At 38.4% G+C, this 20,500-nt stretch overlaps 1 protein-coding gene across 1 annotated transcript in view; it reads right to left on the reverse strand.

Annotated features, from left to right (window-relative positions):
- Positions 1–20,500, reverse strand: part of Hat1 (histone acetyltransferase 1) — a 38,653-nt gene that overhangs the window by 5,873 nt on the left and 12,280 nt on the right. The window contains exons 5-9 of the mRNA XM_028762962.1: positions 13,041–13,220; positions 12,682–12,803; positions 12,078–12,182; positions 11,657–11,763; positions 2,138–2,289 (exon numbers count right to left, since the gene is read on the reverse strand). Of these exons, the coding sequence (XP_028618795.1) occupies positions 2,138–2,289; positions 11,657–11,763; positions 12,078–12,182; positions 12,682–12,803; positions 13,041–13,220 (666 nt within the window). The remainder of the gene's footprint in view (positions 1–2,137; positions 2,290–11,656; positions 11,764–12,077; positions 12,183–12,681; positions 12,804–13,040; positions 13,221–20,500) is intronic.

Here is a 20,500-nt window from a genome sequence, read left to right on the forward strand (position 1 = left end):
ACTCTGAAGCCATCCATTTTCATAATCCAATTCCTACTCACTCTTCAGTTTTTATTAAAGGCTATCTTGGCAAATTAGTTTTATTAAAGGCCAATTAGAAAAGAAGTGTAAATCACTGGGCAGTGGTGATGCACGCCTTTAATCCCAGGGCTCAGGAAACAAAGGCAGCTGGTCTACAGAGAGAAAGTTCTTGACAGCCAAGGCTACACAGAGAAACTCTGTTTTGGAAAAAAAAAAAAGACAAAAAAGGAAATTTCATTAACTTTATTAGTTACAATGGAAAATTCACATTAAAATTCATTTGAATGTGGGGGGAAAACCCCACTACTCTTCCCATGAAGTGCCTCTCATTCATGAATGTGCACTAACATGTATGACTTCTTTGACATGCCAAGTTTTTCCTATCCCTATCTTAAGACATTACTTTAAAATTTAAACAAATATACAAAGCAAAAAAAAAAAAAAAAAAAAAAAAGAGGGCTGGTGAGGTGGCTTAGTGCAGCTAAGCACAATTACCTGAATTTTGTAAGAAGGAACCAAACTGAAACCATTTTGAATAAAACTTCCATTTTGAATAGGGGTTAAATAAAGTTTAAGTTCCCAAGACCTCCCTGAATTGACATCCTGCTTGGCAGAAAGAGACATATGTGTGGGTAACTGACATTCTGGTTGGCAACTTCCCAACCAATGAGAACAGTGTAAGTGTGCCACAAAGACATGTTCTTAAGGAAGTCCCCTATCTCTAAATCCTGATTGGTGGGAAAATATAACTATAACTTGGCAAAGTTGTTGATGGATTCTGGGCTTAAAAACTCTGTGACATTCTGGCTTGAGGGGTCTCAGTTCAGTTCCAGAATCTATTCTAGGGCTCTCATCTACAGTAGCAACCTGAATGCAATAAATTTTTGTCATCCACTTGTGAAAGTTCAAAGACAGTCAGCTCCCAAGTCTGTGCTGCTGCCTCTGACTATTCAAGTTTTTACTACCTAATTCAAATCAAGATCTTGTTTTTTGTGACTGATTGTGTTGTTTTGGATTTTCGGACCCAAATAATTTAGTCCCTGAAGCCCATATGGTAGAAAGAGAAAACCAACTCTAGGGAACTATCCTCTGACCTTCACACTCAAACAAAGACACATATGTGTTCCTCCAGCCCCAAATGTTAAAAAAAAAAAAATTAAAACGCAGAAAATTAAGTCAGGTGGTGATGGCACACACCTTGAATCCTAGTACTTGGGAGGCAGAGGCAGGTGGATCTCTGTGAATTCAAGGACAGCCTGATCTACACATAAAAAATCCTGTTTTGAAAAAACAAGCAAAGAAAATGAAAGTGACATATTTTCTTAGCACCTTTCTACCAATACGTTTCTAGGGATAGAACTGCTTCACAGCTTAGTGTTGTAGGGCTGGAGAGACAGCTTAGAAGTTAAGAGCACTGGATGCTCTTCTAGAAGACCTGGGTTCCATTCTCAGCACCTACATGGTGGCTCACAGCTGTCTGTAACTTCAATTCCAGGGGCTCAGATGCCATCTTCTGATCACTTCAGGTACCAGGCATTCACAGAGCATACAAATATATGCAGGCAAAATACCCATATGCATAAAATAAATCTATGCTCTGCCCCAGCTTTATTTTTAAAAGATTTTACTGCATTTCCTTATGGGGTGGTAGTCAGAGGACAGCTTTCTGAAGTTGGCTTTCTATTTCGACTATATGGATCCTGGGGACTGAACTCAGGTCATCAGGCTTAGCACAAACTACCCACTAAGCCATTCTGCCAGCAGAGTTTGTTTGTTTGTTTGTTTTTAACTCAGCTTTGATCTGCTTTTTATACTGAGTACAACATAATAGGTATTCTCTTCTCATTTTACCCATAAGACAAGTGAACATGTGCAGTGTAGTATGTATTCCCTTGTCATTCTGTCAATAAGGAAAATAAGGTACAAAACCATAACTAAACTGCTGTGGACGATAGAGACAACTTCTAGACTTAGGCTTGAAGGGCAGTCTTGACTTCAGAGCCTAACGCTAACTACTGTTGCTTCCCACAAATCCTAATGTCCTTACAATAGTTAAGATAAGCACTTCAAAAACATTTTGTCTTTTCCTCCTACAAAATAAAAATAGTAAAAATACCTTATTTATTTTGAAGTGATACCGTGCCTGTATCGCCATATCTTCTTTGAATCCTTGCAGTAATCTTTCCCGGGAGAAAGAGGGCAAAACTTGACAAAGCTTCACAAGCACAAAGTCTCTTAGTTTCACATAGCTTCTGGATGGGTCCTCCGCTAAAAAAGAAAAAGAAAAAACAATACTGTCTTTACCCAACACAATTTCTCATTTGTAATCCCAGTAACATGGTAAAAGTAACATTCCTGATAACTATTATACTAAATAAAATTCACATTCACACTATTGATGAAATGAGAGCTGTTCATTTTGCATATCATCTTTTGTTTTGTTTGAAACAGTCCTGGCTGTCCTGGAACTTCCTTTATAGACCAGGCAGGCTCACAGAGATCCCCCTGCCTCTGCCTCCTGAGTGCTGGGACTAAAGTCATGAGCCGCCACCACCACCTAGCTGTACATCAACGTTTTTATTGCAATGTTGACCACACACATCTTCATTTTAACTGCAGTCAAACTGGCCATATAAATGGAATAATTCAGGTTTGGACAATTTCCAATGCATTCACTTTTGGTAGCTAAGAATTCCAAGGCCAATTATGACTTAAGAGACTTTTAAATTTATTGCTTGATAATTTCATACATGCACGAAATGTGCTTCCATCAACCCCCTCCTCCCTCTTTATTCTCCCCTCCAATAAATCTCATTTACCCCAAATATAGTAACTTGCTTAATTCAACAACTTTTATGTTCCTTTATAACACTTCTTGGGGAATATGGTCCAGACATAATTTTGATCCTTCCTTCATCGTTTCTGTATACCACAGGATCTTCTTTTGTGTTTCCCTATGATATAACTACATCAGGATAAGTAACAGCCCAGTTAACACTGGAGCAAAATGGTAAAAATAATACTGAACAGAGTTGTGTCATTCATAGATGTAGGACCATGGAGAAGTAATCTTATCCCACTTCTGTGTCCCCACTTCCTTATGAGTTGCAAAGTTAAAATAATCAATGCCAGGCTGAAGAGGTGGTGCTGCAGATACAGGCACTTATTACACAAGCCTGGCAACCTGAGTTCAATTCCCAGATTCCATTTAAAGGTGGCGACGACCAGCCTCACAGTTATCCTGTGACCTCAACACATGTACGTCCATGCACACACACTCAACAAATGATTAAAAGTATGTTGTGTGTGTGTTTGCCTTCAGGCATGTCTGTGTATCATGTGCACCTGTGCCCAAAGAGGCCAGAACTGGGCATTAGATCCACTGGAACCAGAGTTACAGACAATTGTGAGCCATCTTGTGGGTGATGGGAATCAAACCTAGGTCCTCACCAGCATAAGGGCAATAAACAGCCTGATAAAATGGAGAATCCAAAGTAAACCTATATAGTATGGTCATTTTCTGACAAATCTTTCAAGACAATTAGATACAGGAAGTCTTCATCAAATAGGAGTTGGAAAATGGGATCTCTACAAGCAAGAAAAGTAAAGCTGGATCTCATTTCCTCAAACCACTGAAACCTCTTAGAAGCAAGATGTGCATAAACCTTCATGACTTTTGCAGAGGCAATGATTTCTTAGATACAGGAAGAAAAACACAAGTGAAAATAGGTAAGCTGTGTTTTAGTGAAACATAACAAACTGTATTTCAAACAATACCATTAAGAAAATGGAAACAGGGGGCTGGAGAGATGGCTCAGTGGTTAAGAGCACTGACTGCTCTTCCAGAGGTCCTGAGTTCAAATCCCAGCAACCACATGGTGGCTCACAACCATCCGTAATGAGATTGGATGCCCTCTTCTGGTGTGTCTGAAGACAGCTACAGTGTACTCATCAATAAAATAAATAAATTAAAAAAAAAAAAAGAAAAAGAAAATGGAAACAAGGCTGGGCAGTGGTGGTGCACACCTTTAATCCCAGCACTTGGGAGGCAGAGACAGGAGGATTTCTGAGTTTGAGGCCAGCCTGGTCTACAAAGTGAGTTCCAGGACAGCCAGGGCTACAGAGAAATCCTGTTTCAAAAAACAAAAACAAAAACAAGGTTGATGTCATAAGTATCCCCTCTCCAGGAAAAAGACATCGGGACGGGTATGGCCCTCATGCCTCACTGGACAACAACAGGGGGACTGGAGCCATTACAAGGTCCCCTTCAATTACTGGAGGTCAGGCCTCTATCCCCACCTTCGCAAGATTAGAACTCCCACAGCTCTTCTATACTTAGAGAAGGGAGGAGATGTCAGGGGCAGCCCTGTTTACACACTGAAGGCCTAAAATCAGCCATAGGCCTAAAATCAGCAATAGGCCTGTCACATGTATACTAACACCAAGTCTTGGGTCTCAGTGGAAAAATATTGAAACAGATGGCTATAAGCTATTGTAAACAGGCAGCTTTTGTGGAAATTTACCAGCCTGAGTAGTCACAGACCTTGTAAATAGGTAGCCTTGGCAGACAATACCAACTTAGATAAGGACAAGTGAGTCATAGGCAGAATCATAGTGACCTGTCCCCTGAACCTTCACCCAGTTCTGAAAGATATCTGTATTCCCCCTGAACACCCACACTCCGGTGTCATCCCCTTCCCCACATCCTGCCTTTCTGTGTTTATAACCCCTGTGTGAATGAACTACGATTTGAGAAAAAATAAACTATTTAAAAAAGAAAAAGAAAATGGAGACAAGATCTTCAAAATACAGGGGATAAGGACCATGTGTTCAGACTATTAAAGCTTTTTACTTTAAGTAAAAGATAACTCTTTATAAAAATGGGCATAGGACCAAATAGTTATTTTTCAAAAAGATCCATAAACAGGCAATAAGCACAAGGAAAGACACACATCATTAGCCACAGAGGAATGTAAATCACAACACGGAGCTACCATTTCCTATCTACCAGGATGAACATAACTAAAACGACAATACCAAATGTGATAAACTACAGAGACTGAGACTCTGACACACTACTGATGGTACTGCAAAACACTACAGTCACTTTGGAATACAATCCAGTAATTTTTTAAAAAAGGGTTGACACTGCCAGGCAGTTGTGGTACACACCTTTAATCCCAGCTCTTGGGAGGCAGAGGCAGGTGGATTTCTGCGTTCGAGGCCAGCCTGGTCTACAGAGTGAGTTCCAGGACAGCCAGAGCTACACAGAGAAACTGTCTTGAAAAACAAAAACAAAAACAAACAAACAAAAAAAAAACAAAAAACAAAAAAAAAAGGGTTGACACAAATATAATGTTTTTCAAATTTTCCATCCTTAGAGATGTAAAACAGAAGTCCATATGAAGGCCTGTACACTTGCCAGGCATGGTGGCACTGTGGGGTGAGAGGAGATGGGTCTCTATGAGTCAGACCAGCCTGTTTACATAGTGAGTTCCAGGCCAGCTAGGACTAGACAGTGAGACTGTCTACAAATAGCAATAAAAAAAAAATTGGACACAAATGTTCCTATCATTCCTAAGAGCCAAAAAAATTGGAAACAACCCAAAAGAATTGTTTTAATTAGAAATCAAATAGCAGGGCAGTGGTGGTGCATGCCTTTAATCCCAGCACTTGGGAGGCAGAGGCAGGCGGATTTCTGAGTTCGAGGCCAGCCTGGTCTACAGAGTGAGTTCCAGGACAGCCAGGGCTACACAGAGAAACCCTGTCTCGAACCTCCCCCCACCCCCAAAAAATTCAAATAGCAAGCATCTCAAGTATATTACTGTACACAGAGAGGGTTAAGATCCATTATTGGGCTATAGCCCAAGATTTCTTTAATTCTATTTTTTTTTTTTAAAGAAAGGAAGGAAGGAAGAAAGATTGATTGATTTTCAAGACAGAGTATCTATGTGTAGCCCTGACTCTCCTGAAACTCACTCTGTAGACCAGGCAGGCCTCGAACTCAGAGATCAGCCTGCCTCTGGCTCCTGAGTGTTAGGATTAAAGGTGTACACTACCATGTTGGCTGCCCCAGCTCTTAAAAGTTTTTTTTGTTTTTTAATTTATGTGTATGGGTGTTCTAGATTGCACTTGTGTCTGTGTATCATGCTCATGCCGGATGCCCTCAGAGGCCAGAACAGGCATTACGATCTTCTCAAACTGGAGTTACAGGCAGTTGTGACAGCTCTTATGAGTGCTAGGAATTGAACCCAGGTCCTCTGGAACACCAGCCACTGAGTGATCTTTCTAGCTCTGTTAAACACTTTAAAAACAGAAAAAAAAAAAAGAACAAAACTGGGCATGGTAATGAAAGCCCATAATCTCAGCACAAAAGGCAGAGGTGGGAAGATCATAAGTTTGAATCCTGCCAGGGCTACACAGTTCCAGGCTATCTAGGGCAGAGGTAGAGGTAGATTCTGATTCCAGAAAATTTAAGAGACATCTTTTTTTTTTTTTTTTGGTTTTTCAAGACAGGGTTTCTCTGTGTAGCCCCAGCTGTCCTCAAACTCAGAAATCTGCCTGCCTCTGCCTCCCAAGTGCTGGGATTAAAGGAGTGCACCACCACTGCCCAGCAAAGAGACACCCTATTAAACAAGTTTATCCAGTGTCAGTGTTCCAAGCCAATCCTAAACTGTTTAAAAAAAAAATCCTAAAACTAAAACTGCATTCCAACTATCAGTTGAAAATGTACTTAGTGTGAATAAAAATTTAAATAGTGTATATTCAGAAAAAATATCAGAGTAAAATCAATTAAGAAAAATTTAAAAACTCAACCTATATTTTTATCTAAAAATTTTCACACACAATGAAGATATCTAATAATTTATTATTAATTATATAAAAAAGCAATACAAAGGCTGGGGTTTTAGCTGAGTTGATAGAGTGCTTGCCTAACATATAGTAGCTCATGCCTATAATCTCACCATTTGTGAGGAAGACACAAAGGCATCAGGAATCTAAGGTTATCCTGGGTTATAAGTTTGAAGCCTTGTCTCAAAAATGGGGGTTTGGGGATTGGAGGGGTATCTTGGTGGGAAAGAACTTGCTGAATGAAAATCTGAGTTCAGATGACATCATTCATGTAAAATCCTGGGTGATGGCCACATGGCTCCTATAACTCCAATGCTTTGGAAGGCAAAGGTAAAGTGATCAGTGGGGCTTGCTAACTGTCAGTTTAGCTTCAGAGATTTGTTAAGAGATTGTCTCAAGAGAATATGATAGGCAATGATGAGACAGGACATCCAACATCCTCCCTCTGGCTTCTGAATGCATACACAAAACACATACACCCTCTGTACATACATGTGTACATACCATACATACACAGACCACAGTCACACACAAAACATATTTGAAGATAAAATTTGCTTGAATATAAACCTATAGATATATGTAGGGTCAGCTTATAGCATTAAGTATTCTATCATGTTTAAAAGCCTCTGTATAGCTGGGCGGTGGTGGCGCACACCTTTAATCCCAGCACTTGGGAGGCAGAGGCAGGTGGATTTCTGAGTTCAAGAGTTCGAGGCAAGCTTGGTCTACAGAGTGAGTTCCAGGACAGCCAGGGCTACACAGAGAAACCCTATCTCGAAAAACCACAAAAAAAAAAAAAAAAAAAAAAAAAAAAAAAAAAAAAAGGCCTCTGTATAATATATGATGAGATACATTACTAAAACTATTTTAAAGAAAGATGAGATAATCCAAACCACCCAAGTATATTAAAAATCCACATTAGCATTTAAAAAATCTGTATAACATATCTCAGAACAAGGGGCTTTAAAGGACTACATATTAGCTGTTAATATACTATTGGTGGATTAATTAATAATGCTGATATATATATATATATTCAAGCCACAACCAATTTCTACTGTACAATGAAACAAATTGTTGATTCTAGGTTCTAAGAAGTATTCAAATGTTATATGTCTAGAATCTGACAGGCTCAAAAGGAAAAGTACATATAACAAGGCACTGTGCCAATAAATCTTAAGCTAAAAAAAGAAAATGGTTGGAAGTTTAATACCAAACATGTATCTACTGAGGATAGAGCCTAAGCTACCAATGATTAAGTGTTAATTATAATTATTTCTGCCTGTATGTCAAGGAAGCAAAGGCCACCTCAATTTTAACAGCCAGGATTTCAAAGGAGACCCAAAGCCTACAGAGGAGCCCTTAGGTTAATACAGATAAAATAATGGAGAAATAGACAACCAAGTGACTAAAGTACAAAATTCAGTAAGGTTTTTTCTTTTTTTAAACACTTTTAAGGACTGGGTATGAAAGCTAAGAGAAATATATTAATGAAAGCAGCTAATGAAGCATTTTTAGCATTTTGCTATGCCAAGAAACGTGAATGCTGAAAATAAAGGTCGATCTGCAGTTGTCAAATTCAGACGTCCTTTTAGCATGTTTAGCTTTTTCTCTTTCAAGACTTCAGTTTCGAATGAATCATAGCAATGAATAAAGGGTACTATTATTAATGACTCTTCACTGAGATTTAAGAAAGAAAATTCTTTATCTGCTAATTGGTGCTAAGTATCAAGGACTTTATTGGCTAGAATAGACAGAAAGAAGTAGTTAAGAGGCTTCAGAGAAACAACCCTGCTGGCACATTACCCACTAGAGCAGACAAAGACTACTTACATGAACTCCAGATTAAAATCACCAAAAATGTCCCCTCATGCAGCACCAAGCCCAAGCCATCAGTGAACAGAGGCTGGCAACTTTGGCTTAGCTCAAAGCAGTGATATAGCTGACTATGCTGTCTTGATAAGAATACAGATCATGAAAAACAGTGAAAGTGTCTGTCTACTTACAACTGCTGATAGATAGAAAGTGAGTAACTCCGTATCTCTGAAGTGTCAACCCCTTTTAACAGCAGTGAGTCAGAGAAAAAAGATTACTCAACAATGTAAATGTGGAACTCCCTTTTCTAAAACAGCTCAAGTGGTAGAATGTTTGCCTAGCAGGCTCAAGGCCCTGGGTATGATTCTCAGCACAGTACAAACAAAACCCAAACCCCAACATGCTTTCCCTCTAGTTTATTAAAGCATCTAAATGGTACCCATGCATTACTTTTCATGTAAAGCAGAAGTTGGGGGAAAGGCATTTCTTCCTCTTCTTTTTTTGTTTTTTCAAGACAGAGTTTCTCTGTGTGGCCTTGGCTGTCCTGGAACTCACTCTATAGACCAGGCTAGACTCAAACACAAGAAATTCACCTAGTTCTGACTCCAGAGTGTTGGGATTAAAGGTATATATGCCACTACCTCACAGCTGGTAAATAGCTCTTAATAGAAGACAATTCACTACTCTAGCAGTTCTATTTTCTTCTTCTTGAGCAAGCAAAATCAACATACTACATGAAAAAGAAAATCTGCTCATCAGTGTATTTTATAAGCTTGCCAGTCCCATTGTCAGTAATGTTTTGTGGTCATTTCTTTTGATAAAATTCTGAAAAATCATTTTAAAAACAAATTAACATCTCAGTGCATGTTAAATATTAATTTTAGAAACAAACTATATCTAAGCCAGTTGTAATGGTACAGGTGGTTTTTATCTCAGCACTTGAGGCTGAGGTAGGAGGTTCTCAAATTCAAGATTCACCTAGCTTACATAATAAGCTGGAGGCCAATCTGGGCAACAAAGCAATCAGCTCAAATAATTCAAAATAGATATTCAGATTCATTCATTTACTTATTTCGAGGCATCATCAGGGATCCAATCACCCAGGACCCATGCATCCTAGGCAAGTGTATGGTACCAGTGAGCTCTACACCACCCCGGCTCCACACTGAAGCCTTTGTAAAAGAAACCTTAATATCTAACTTGAATGTGAATATCTTGTACAGGGTAAGCAGCTTTAGTTGAAATGGGTAGGCCCAAAAGTGTTTCAAATTTTTGAAGCTTATTTCATTAGATTGTTTTGGAGTACTTTTGTATATTTGTCACTTGGAACCTTTAATTTAAATCTAAAATGCTCAAGAAATCTGAAATTTTGAGTATCATGTTGGCACTCAAAAAATCTTGAATTTTGAAATTAAACACCAAACAAAAAGCTTAGGGGAGGACAGCTGGCTGGCTGGCTGAGGGAGCTTGCCACTCTTGTAAACAAGGAGTTCAGTCTCACACTCAGGTCAAGTGCTCACAACGACCTCTAACTCCAGCTCAGGGGACACACACAAAAACACACACTAACAGAGTCCTGATTTTTGAATTTAGACTTTTCAGATTGAGGATGCTCTACCCTATACACTAATCATGAGGGGAAAGTGACTTTCAGGTTTTTTTGTTGTGGTGGTTGTTTTTTAAGTTTTTGTTTTGAGACAGTCTCTCTGACTTGAGACAATTAATCCTCCTGCTTCAGGCTCTTGAGTGCTGGAATAATAGGTAAACGTGCCACCACACCTGGACTTTCAGTTTAATTAGCAACTTTATTAACAACAAATTTGAACATTACTTGGGGTATGAAAATGACATTAATGTTCTTCAGGTACTGTTTTGGTTTTTTTGTTTGTTTTTTGGCAGCTTAGTCACATATTAAGAAAATACCTAGAATATCATCTAATAGGGTTTTTTTTCCCTTTTCATTATTTATTTAGTTTTTCAAGACATGGTTTCCTCTATGTAGTCCAGGCTGTCCTGGAACTCACTGCAGTCCAGGCTAGCCTGAAATTCTGAGATCCACTTGCTTCTACCTCCTGAGTACTAGGATTAAGGGCATGCACCAGCACCACTCAATAGGATACTTATTTTGGTTTTAAAGATAGTCTCACTCTACAGCCCAGAGTTCTCCAGAATTGACCATCTAATACCATGCTGACCTGAAGAAAAAAAAAAAAGAATCACAGAAATCCTCCTGCCTCAGCTACCCCAGTGCTGAGACTATAGGCATGAATGACCACACTACATCCTTCTATTTTTAAAAACTAGTTTCTTTTCTTCTAAGCATACTACTACCTCTACAGCTAATTCATACTGGGAAGATGTTTGCACAGATTACATTTCATCTCATCTACTACTGGGATGCCATGCTTATAAAAATATAAAATACATTTTAGAGAATATGTCTCCTGGGCTGGAGGTTAAGTCAGCAAAATATGCATATTGTTCTTGCAGAGGATCTGAGTTCAGTTCCCAGGATCCAAGTCAGGCATCTCATAACCTCTCACTAACTCCAGCTCAGGCAACCAGAGTCCCTCTTCTGGCTTCTGTGGGTACCTAAACTCATATGCACACCCACATAGAGACACAAACATTATGGAACTACTCCACTCCCCCAACTATGGTTTAAAGTTAACGCTCAGGTAATGATGCAAATGCTTGCCAAATAAGCTAATAAGTTATAGCTACTTGTAATGCATTTATATCTCATCAGGATTTCCCCAAATATATTTAGTTCACTATTTTTAAGTTGTCCACTTCAGTTAGGGATGCAGCCCAATCTCCATAAAAGCTTAGATCTAAAATGTGCCATAAAAAAAAAATCTTCAAACAGTCCATTAAAGCCCCTAGAAGAATGCTGACACTTAAGACAGAAATAAAACTGAGATATTTGAGAAAGGCTCTTCTAGTAACATAAAATTTTACATACCTGTAATATCAAGAACTGAAGGAGATGCAATGTAGTATCTATGAACTGTTTCAAGAAGTTGAGCACCATGGCCCTGACCTTGAAATGGAGTCAGTATCAGCATCTGACTATAGTTTAAAAAAAAAAAATTCTAAATTAAAACATCTTACGTCCAGTTGGAAATTGTCAAATTATTGTAGTACGAATGTTGGTGCTTTTTAAAAATCAAACTTAAAGGAACCAAAAAATTACTAACATACGCAAAATAAGTTTACTCCGCCTCACAGTTTCAAAAAGAACAATAAAATAAACCAGTACATAGCCAATGAATGGTGATTTAAAAAAACAAAAACAACAAACCAACATTACTATAACAAGTATTGGAAACTTCAGCAGTTCCTTCTGAAATAAAAGACAAGGCACGTGTTATACTGCCAATTACCTTACACGTGGCCGGGTTTTGTCTGGGTACACATAGTAATTATAGACTGTCATGTAGCCTACGGTCGCAAAGAGCGTAGCTCCATCCTTATTATACTTCTCAAATCTGCAGATAAAACAGAAAGCCAAGCAGGTCAATTACAGTCGCGCTCCCATGCAGTGTCCATTTTCTTTTCCATTCTCTGACTGAATTTTCAGTGTCAGCAAGCTACTCTGTGAGGGCCCAATGGGTACACCTGCTATGTTCTGAATGTACAATTCACTTAATTGGTGTGCAGCAACTTGGATAAATCAGACCTCTTTACATCACTTCAGTGCACTTGCCTATTATAAAGATGAATAGGTGGCAAGTAAAAGAAAACACAGGCAAAGCTCATTTTACTGTTTAAGCCTACATTCAGGGCCTTAACGGACAACAGCATTTAATTCAGTTCTATTCTCAAGTCCCCCAAAGCATAATGAAGGCAAACTCAAGCCCCATAAACAATAGTTTTTCTTTCCTGGGAAAAATATCATTATACTGCCCCAATAATTGGGCTGCCACAATTAAAATGCTGGCTTTGTGGAGGTAATAAGGTCCACTGTTGCTTTAGAACTGTACTTACACTAGAAAGTAGTGCCATCTTTCATCATCCACGTCAATAAAGCTAGCAGTTTCAATAAACCACATCAAAAAGGTCTGAAGCCTTTCATGATATTCTCGAAAGCCTCTACATGTCATGTCAGCCTAGGGAAAAAGGCAGGAAAAGTCAGGTGAAACTCATCACAGAGGTAAGTGAAAGTCTGTAGAACACAAAACTATCCTGTGGGAAAATAGTTAGAAGTCTCAGATTAAATATGTATACAAACAGACAGTCAAAACAGATCTGGTTTTAGTGTCAATAAAGCCTTTTTATCTCACACTACATTTACTGAATATAAAATCTCATAGAGGTTCCAGGCAAAGGGAAATATTTCTTTTTACCTTGTATATCTGAAAAGTAAAGGTTTCTCCTCCTGTTTGACTAGGAACTGAGTATGTATGGAGGAGGGTTCCAAAAGGTTTGAAATCAGCTTCTTTTTCCAGCAAGGAAAGAAAATCATTTGTGTTTGTGCAAAACCCAGGTGGAATGATTTGTCTGATTTTACCTTCAACGTCATCTGCCTGAGGAATAGAGAAGAACAAACATTAACAAATTTAGTTTTTAGCTGAAAATATTTTATTTCTTTTAAAGTGGACAAAACTGGTTTAGATGTAGTGATTAATCCCAGCACTAAGGAAGCAGAGGCAAGTGGATCTCTGTGAGTTTGAGGTCGGTCTGGTCTACATAACAAGTTCCAGGCCAGCCAGGGAGAGAATCCATGTTTCAAATAAAAACAATTTTTAGTGGACAAAACCAACAGGTATCACACAAAACTTCACAATTAAACTATATAAGTAAACAATGCAGTGAAATGGGAAAGGATGTTTCCTATAAACAAACTACTCTCACACAAATTTGAGATGAGTATTAACAGAAAAACAAATTACAAGAGGCAGGTAGTCTAATATCAAGTGCAAAGCCCCACTGAGATTTCTAACATCATATAGAAAATGATTATTACCTACCACCCTTCATGAAAATCTTAACAAGCCAAAATAAAAGGCTACTTGTTATTTTACACGTGTCAAAGAAACCTTATTTTTCAAGACATGAGAAGATAACCAGCACTAAGTAAGGCTAGATAGTCTGACCAAATGAATAGCAAAGCAGACAGATAACACCTTCATATGCTAAACTAAGAGGGAATTTTTTTCTCTTCTCTTAGGAAATAGAAAAATCATATGAATGGTTATATTATCCATTCATCTCCACAATGTGACAACTTTCATAGATGTGGATTTGTGACCATATAAAAGAGAAAAGACTGGACAACAAAATTAAACTCACAGATTAAAATCACCCTTGTTAAACAACCTCAATGAATGAAAACTATCAGCTGAGCAGACTTCATAATCCTTTTCAAAACCCCAAAGACCACTTGATTGAATACATTTACTACTTCTCTTTAACCATGAATATTTGATGAGGTCTTACAATAAAGTATTACTCCTTCTCACCAGGCAATAAAACTTAATGAATTGGTCTCAACTTAACAAAACCCTATCCTTCAATACAGTCCCTAAAAGCCTGACATTACATTCAACAAAATGAGCTTGCATTCTATTCAAACTTTTTCCTCAACAATGAAGCCAGGTTTTTACTTAATGGAGTTTGCCGTGAGTTCAGCTGTAATGTTTGTATTGTATCTATTTCCACAAGGACTGACACAAGAACACTTTGTGTTAACTTACTAAGCAGCTCTTTCATACCGTTTACATGCATGATGGGTATTAGTTCTAAACCAAGACCCTTGCTACTTAGCATTCAAAACAGGGAAATTAAGATGCTTAGGACAAAATACACTACAAAAGGCTAATACAACATGCTACTAATTCCTGTCCTTTCAACCATCTTTTAACTAAGTAGGAGCAATGCACCTGCAGATGAATAGTACTTTATTATCATTCAGTTACATTTTAGGATAGCGATAAGGATCGGGCCCTATCACAAATGCGTTTTATTTCCAATGCTTTGATACTAACATTTATATATGATTCGTTTATGATCATAAAAAAACCTATACTTAAAGTAATGCTTTTCAACATCCAGCCTGACAGTTTTTCCTTATGTGTATACCAGTACTTGCAAGTCATCCTCAATTCCAAATTAACTAAATTTAATAAATCTACTTTATTTTAGAAATGCATACTATTTGATAAATATTTTTGCCTGAAACTGTGAATGTGGAGACACCCAAGTTTCAACAGCTGCATGAGGAAATAGATAACTGCAATAAATTTATATGTAGTAATTAAAAAACAAAAAGTAGTGATAGGTAAAATGGCACAGTATAATTGTAATTCTGGTATTTAAACCAGACCAAAACCTAAAAATCACTTCAGGGCAATCTCAACATCGTTAATTTAACCTTAGGCAAGGCAAACAGAAGCGTGATGAGTCACTTTACCATCTTGCATCTAGAAATTGACTTCAAAGGTCTCTGGAAATGCTAGATTTCAAATTGTAATTCTCTTGAAAGACAAATCACTCTCCAATCTGAGCTTAAACCAAGTGAAAGAATATAACTTTCAGTTTTCAAAGTTATTTACTGTAATAAACACCTTCAAATAAAATCTTTGCTCTGAGTTGGGCAGTGGTGGCGCACACCTTTAATCCCAGGACTTGGGAAGCAGAGGCAGGCGGATTTCTGAGTTCGAGGCCAGCCTGGTCTACAGAGTGAGTTCCAGGACAGCCAGGGCTACACAAAGAAACCCTGTCTCGAAACTCCCCCACCCAAAAAAAAAAAAAGAAAAAAAAAGAAAAGAAAAGAAAAAACAACTTTGCTCTGAGCAAATCTATATATTATTTTAAGAACTCTTATGAGGGAAAAGGCTGAATTTAAAAGCAGAGAATTTTTTCTCATATATATTTTTGCTCATATTAAACTAAAAACAACTTTTAAAGCTCTTTAGTGGGCTGGAGAGATGGCTCAGTGACACTGGTTGCTCTTCCAGAGGACGTGCATTCAATTCCCAGCAACCATATGGTAGCTCACAACCATTTGTAACTCCAGTTCAGAGGATCTTAAAGAAAGCAGTCTTCTGACCTCCATGGTCATACATGCTATACATGCACATATAAACACATCAACACACATATATAAAAATAGCAACTTAAGCCATGCTGTGGTGGCACACACCTAGCACTTGGGAGGCAGAGGCAAGCAAATCTCTGTGAGATCAAGGCCAGACTGGTCTACAGAATTAGTTCCAGAACAGCCAAAAATACACAGAGAAATCCTGTCTTGAAAAACAAACAAAGAAAAAACCAAAACAACAACAAAGCCTTTTAAACCTATAACTTGAAATTCTGTTCCTTAAAAAAAAATTATTTCATCTTCCAATTAGATAGATTGTGCACCCCAGCAAAACAAAACAAAAAACCAACATATTTACAACTTCAGTCTTTGAGATCTTCTAATATATATACTTGATTAAATCTCTTTAAATACTTATAATTTTATGTGTATGAATGTTTTGTCTATGTGTATGTCTTGTAGCTACAGAGAAATTATTGGGTTTAAAAATGTTTCTCCTATTTCATGTAGCCAAGTCTGGCCTCGAGTTTTTATGTAGCTGAAGCTGGCCCTGAACTCCCATCCTAATCATCCTGATTCTACCAAGTACAGGAATTACAAGTGGCATCCATTTGAGATAATTTTTTTTATTCTCATTACTTTTTTAAAAATTTTTATTTTATGTAACAAAGCATAGAACACTGGAATTGTAAATGCCATGGTGAGAAAGTATGTCCTAAAGATATTTCAAGGGACTGGATAGATGACTTAGTGGTCAAGAATGCCGGTTGCCGCCGGGCGGTGGTGGTACACGCCTTTAATCCCAGCACTTGGGAGGCAGAGGCAGGTGGATTTCTGAGTTCGAGAGTTCAAGGCTAGCTTGGTCTACAGAGTGAGTTCCAGGGCAGCCAGGGCTACACAGAGAAACCCTGTCTCGAAACACCAAAAAAACAAAAAACAAAAAACAAAAAACAAAAAAGAATGCTGGTTGCCTAAAAGAGGGGACTTATGCCCCTAGACCAAGCAGAGAGGGGCCACCCAGAACCCCCTCTGACTGGCAATCTGAATTCTTGCTTAGGCTGCAAGGCTAAAAGCACTGCAAGGGAATATAAATAAAAGTTAAAAATATCTATCTGGGTTCCCTGAGGGACAAGCCTGACTGCATAGGGGTTGATGTCAAAAGTATCCCCACTCCAGGAAAAAGACATCAGGACGGGTATGGCCCTCATGCCTCACTGGACAATGACAGGGGGACTGGAGCCATTACAAGGTCTCCTTCAATTACTGGAGGTCAGGCCTTTATCCCCACCTTCGAAAGATTAGACTCGCCACAGCCCTTCTATACTTAGAGAAGGGAGGAGATGTCAGGGACATCTTACACACTGAAGGCCTAAAATCAGCCAGAGGCCTAAAATCAGCAATAGGCCTATCATACATGTATACTAACACCAAGTCTTGGGTCTCAGTGGAAAAACATTGAAACAGATGGCTATAAGCTATTGTAAACAGGCAGCTTTTGTGGAAATTTACAAGCCTGAGTAGTCATAGATTTACAAGCCTGAGTAGTCATACATTTACCTTGTAAATAAGTAGCCTTGGCAGACAACACCAACTTAGATAAGGACAAGTGAATCATAGGCAGAGTCATAGTGATCTGTCCCCTGAACCTTCACCCAGCCGATACCCGGTTTTGAAAGATATCTGTATTCCCCCTGAACACCCACACTCCAGTGTCATCCCCTTCCCCACGTCCTGCCTTCCTGTGTTTATAACCCCTGTGTGAATGAATTACGATTTGAAAAGAATAAATAAATTATTTAAAAAAAAAAAAAGAATGCTGGTTGCTCTCATATAAGCGTCTTTGGCCTGTGTAAATGTCTGTGTGCCTACCATGTATGTATCTGATGCCCACAGAGGCCAGAAGAAGAAATCAGATGCCATGGAAATGGAGTCCCTGGTGGCTGTGAGTTGCTGTGTTGGCCCTGAAAATAGAACTTGAGTCTTCCACAAGAGCAGCCAGCCCTCTTGACCAATGAGCCATCTACGTAGCCCCTTGAAAAATTTTAAAGAACATACTTTCCCATTATGGCCATTTACAGTTCCAGTGTTTTGTGCTTTGCAACATAAGAAAAGGTTCCTATGGAGCTATTTTTGTTTTCTTTCATCACCGCTCAAAGCAATATGCCTGAGAAAAACTATTATGTTATAAATATTTAGTTTGCTTTTAATTTACACTTATCTACAATAACCTTTCTAGTACCTTATCTTAAGTAGCACTGTTTGTCCGAGTTTATCACTGGTAAGTTATTTTTGAGATTGCAATTAAAAGCATGTTAAGTGGAACATGCAATTTTTTACTTGGCATAAATGTCACAAGATTTAGCATTATTATAATTCTAAGAATACCTAGGATAAGCTATAAAAAGTAAAAGGAATTTTCTATCTTCTTGATTTACTCACTTTCATACTGTGATATTCAGCTTTAAATGTGAATCTTTATTATTAGTATTAACATGTGACCCATTTCAATGGTCTATTTATGTTCATTTATGTTTACTGACACTGCATTAATGTTTTATTACTCAACTAAGCAGGATGAAGTTGCAGTTTTACAGCTTTGAGGATAATGTGTTTTAAGTGCATTAGACTAGGTAGATAGATCAGGTGAAGTATTTTGCCTTTCAAGGACATGGACACGAGTTCAATCCCTAACACTCATATAAAAGCCAAGCTTAGTGGCATTTATTTAAAAGCACAATGTCGTAAAAGCAGACATACAGATTTCTTGGGCTTGCTGGCCAGCCAACCTAACCTACTTGGTAAGTTCCAAGCCAGTTAAGACCCTGCCTCAAAATTAAAAGAAAACAACAAAAGTTGCCCAAGTCTGAGGAACACCTGAGGTTATCCTCTGACCTCACATCTACACCTACATGGACACACATGTGCATATTTATACACACAAATGTATACAATAATTACTCTATAAAGTACAAAAGACTTTCCTACAGCTAGGCCTAGCAGTACAGGCCTATAACCCTAGTTACTCAGATGGCAGATAAGAATTTCACCATCAAGACCAGCCCAGCCTATAAAATGAGTTCAAGGTAAACCCAAGCCACTTAATAAGACCCTGTCACAAAAATAAAAATAAACACATGGGGATATAGCCCAGTGGAAGAGGGCTTGTCCAGTGCATGTATGGCCTTAGACTCAATAATGATTAGAAGTTATTTTCCTATAAAGAAATTAAAGATTCCAGAAAAAAAATTATGGTCTCATCTGTCAAATTTAATCTTTGTTAGTAAACAAGAATAAATGAATTGAAAATTCATAGATAACACAACTTGCCCATGCATCTCAATCAAATCTCCCCCAGAAATACAACTAGGAAAATGAACAAACTTAGTTTATATACTTCTTCATTAAAAAGCAATGAAATTACCCCAAGAGAAGGCAGAGGTATTAAAAAAAAAAAAAGCAAATATTAATGTAATGGGAACAGCGAGATGGCTCAGCAGGTAAGGGTGCCACATACCAAGCAGGACAACTGGAGTCCAAATCCCAGGACCCACACCATGGAAAGAACCAACTCTCACCATATTTTTCTCTGGCTTCCATACATGGGCTTTGGCACCCCACACACATACATATATATACATGTGCACACACGCACACACAGACACAGAAAATTTAACATTAAAAACAAAACTACAATAACCAAATTAACTTCTGAGATCTGTTACTCATGTCTTAAAAATATAAAAACATGATGCTTTTTTTTTTTGGGGGGGGGGGGGGGGGGGGGGGAGAAGGGGGGGAGAGACAGGGCCACACTATGTAACTCTGGCTAGCCTGGAAGTATAAAGGCCAGGAAGGCCTTGAAAGGCAATTATACCTGGTAGTATCACTATTTTTTTTAGGCAATGTATTTTTTTCCCCTAGTTTCTCTCCCTCAGCCATCAAAACTGCTTCAACCTAGAGAGTCAGTCCAGCCCATTGCCAGCTGCAGCAAGCAGGAAAGCAAAGTGGGAGAGCAGACACTGTTTGGCACAGGACAACTGGCATGCTAAACAACTCAACCACCACCCAAAGTCCAGATCCAGGGCTTTGAGCTGGCCCACCCCAACATCTATCCCATTTGTGAACTGCTGGAGCACACGAAGGGGGCAGTCCTGCAGATCCAAAGCTACAGGATCTCATGACACAGGGCAACAACAGGGTATCTGAGGAGTCCTGGTAAGGTTCCAGTATTGAGGGTGTAACAGAAACCAGAGGCCTCAAACCAGACTCATGATTCACTGCAATGAACATTGCAAGTAAAGCTATTTGGGCAAAAGGGAATATTCTGTGACACTGTGACATACTACAGCTTCTACAGCCAGGTTTCTTTTGTGTGTGTTTGTTTTGTTATTATTTTTATTTTGTTTTCTCTTGTGGGGAGAAAACAAAAAATTCTGATCTTCCTACCACTTCCCATTTCCAGAATGCTGGGATTACAAGCATGCATACATGCCACCCCAGAATTAGCTTTTTAAAATGTGAATTATATTGTATTAACTCATTGCCTGCTTAAAATCTACAAAGGCTACTAACTCTTCTTGCCTCTTACCAATACCTTACCCCGGCACAGAAATCCCAAGGCTCTGTAGAATCTAGATTTGCCATTCCCTTCAACTATCTCAGGAAAATATTTCTAATGCCTTCTGGATTTATGACTTGTTTATGGTATATTCTATGAGAGCAAAGAATGCTTTATTTACTATCTTCTTAGCATCAAGAGCACAG

The sequence above is a fragment of the Grammomys surdaster genome, unplaced genomic scaffold (assembly GCF_004785775.1).
Source record: "Grammomys surdaster isolate TR1022 unplaced genomic scaffold, NIH_TR_1.0 136, whole genome shotgun sequence".
NCBI lineage: Eukaryota > Metazoa > Chordata > Mammalia > Rodentia > Muridae > Grammomys > Grammomys surdaster.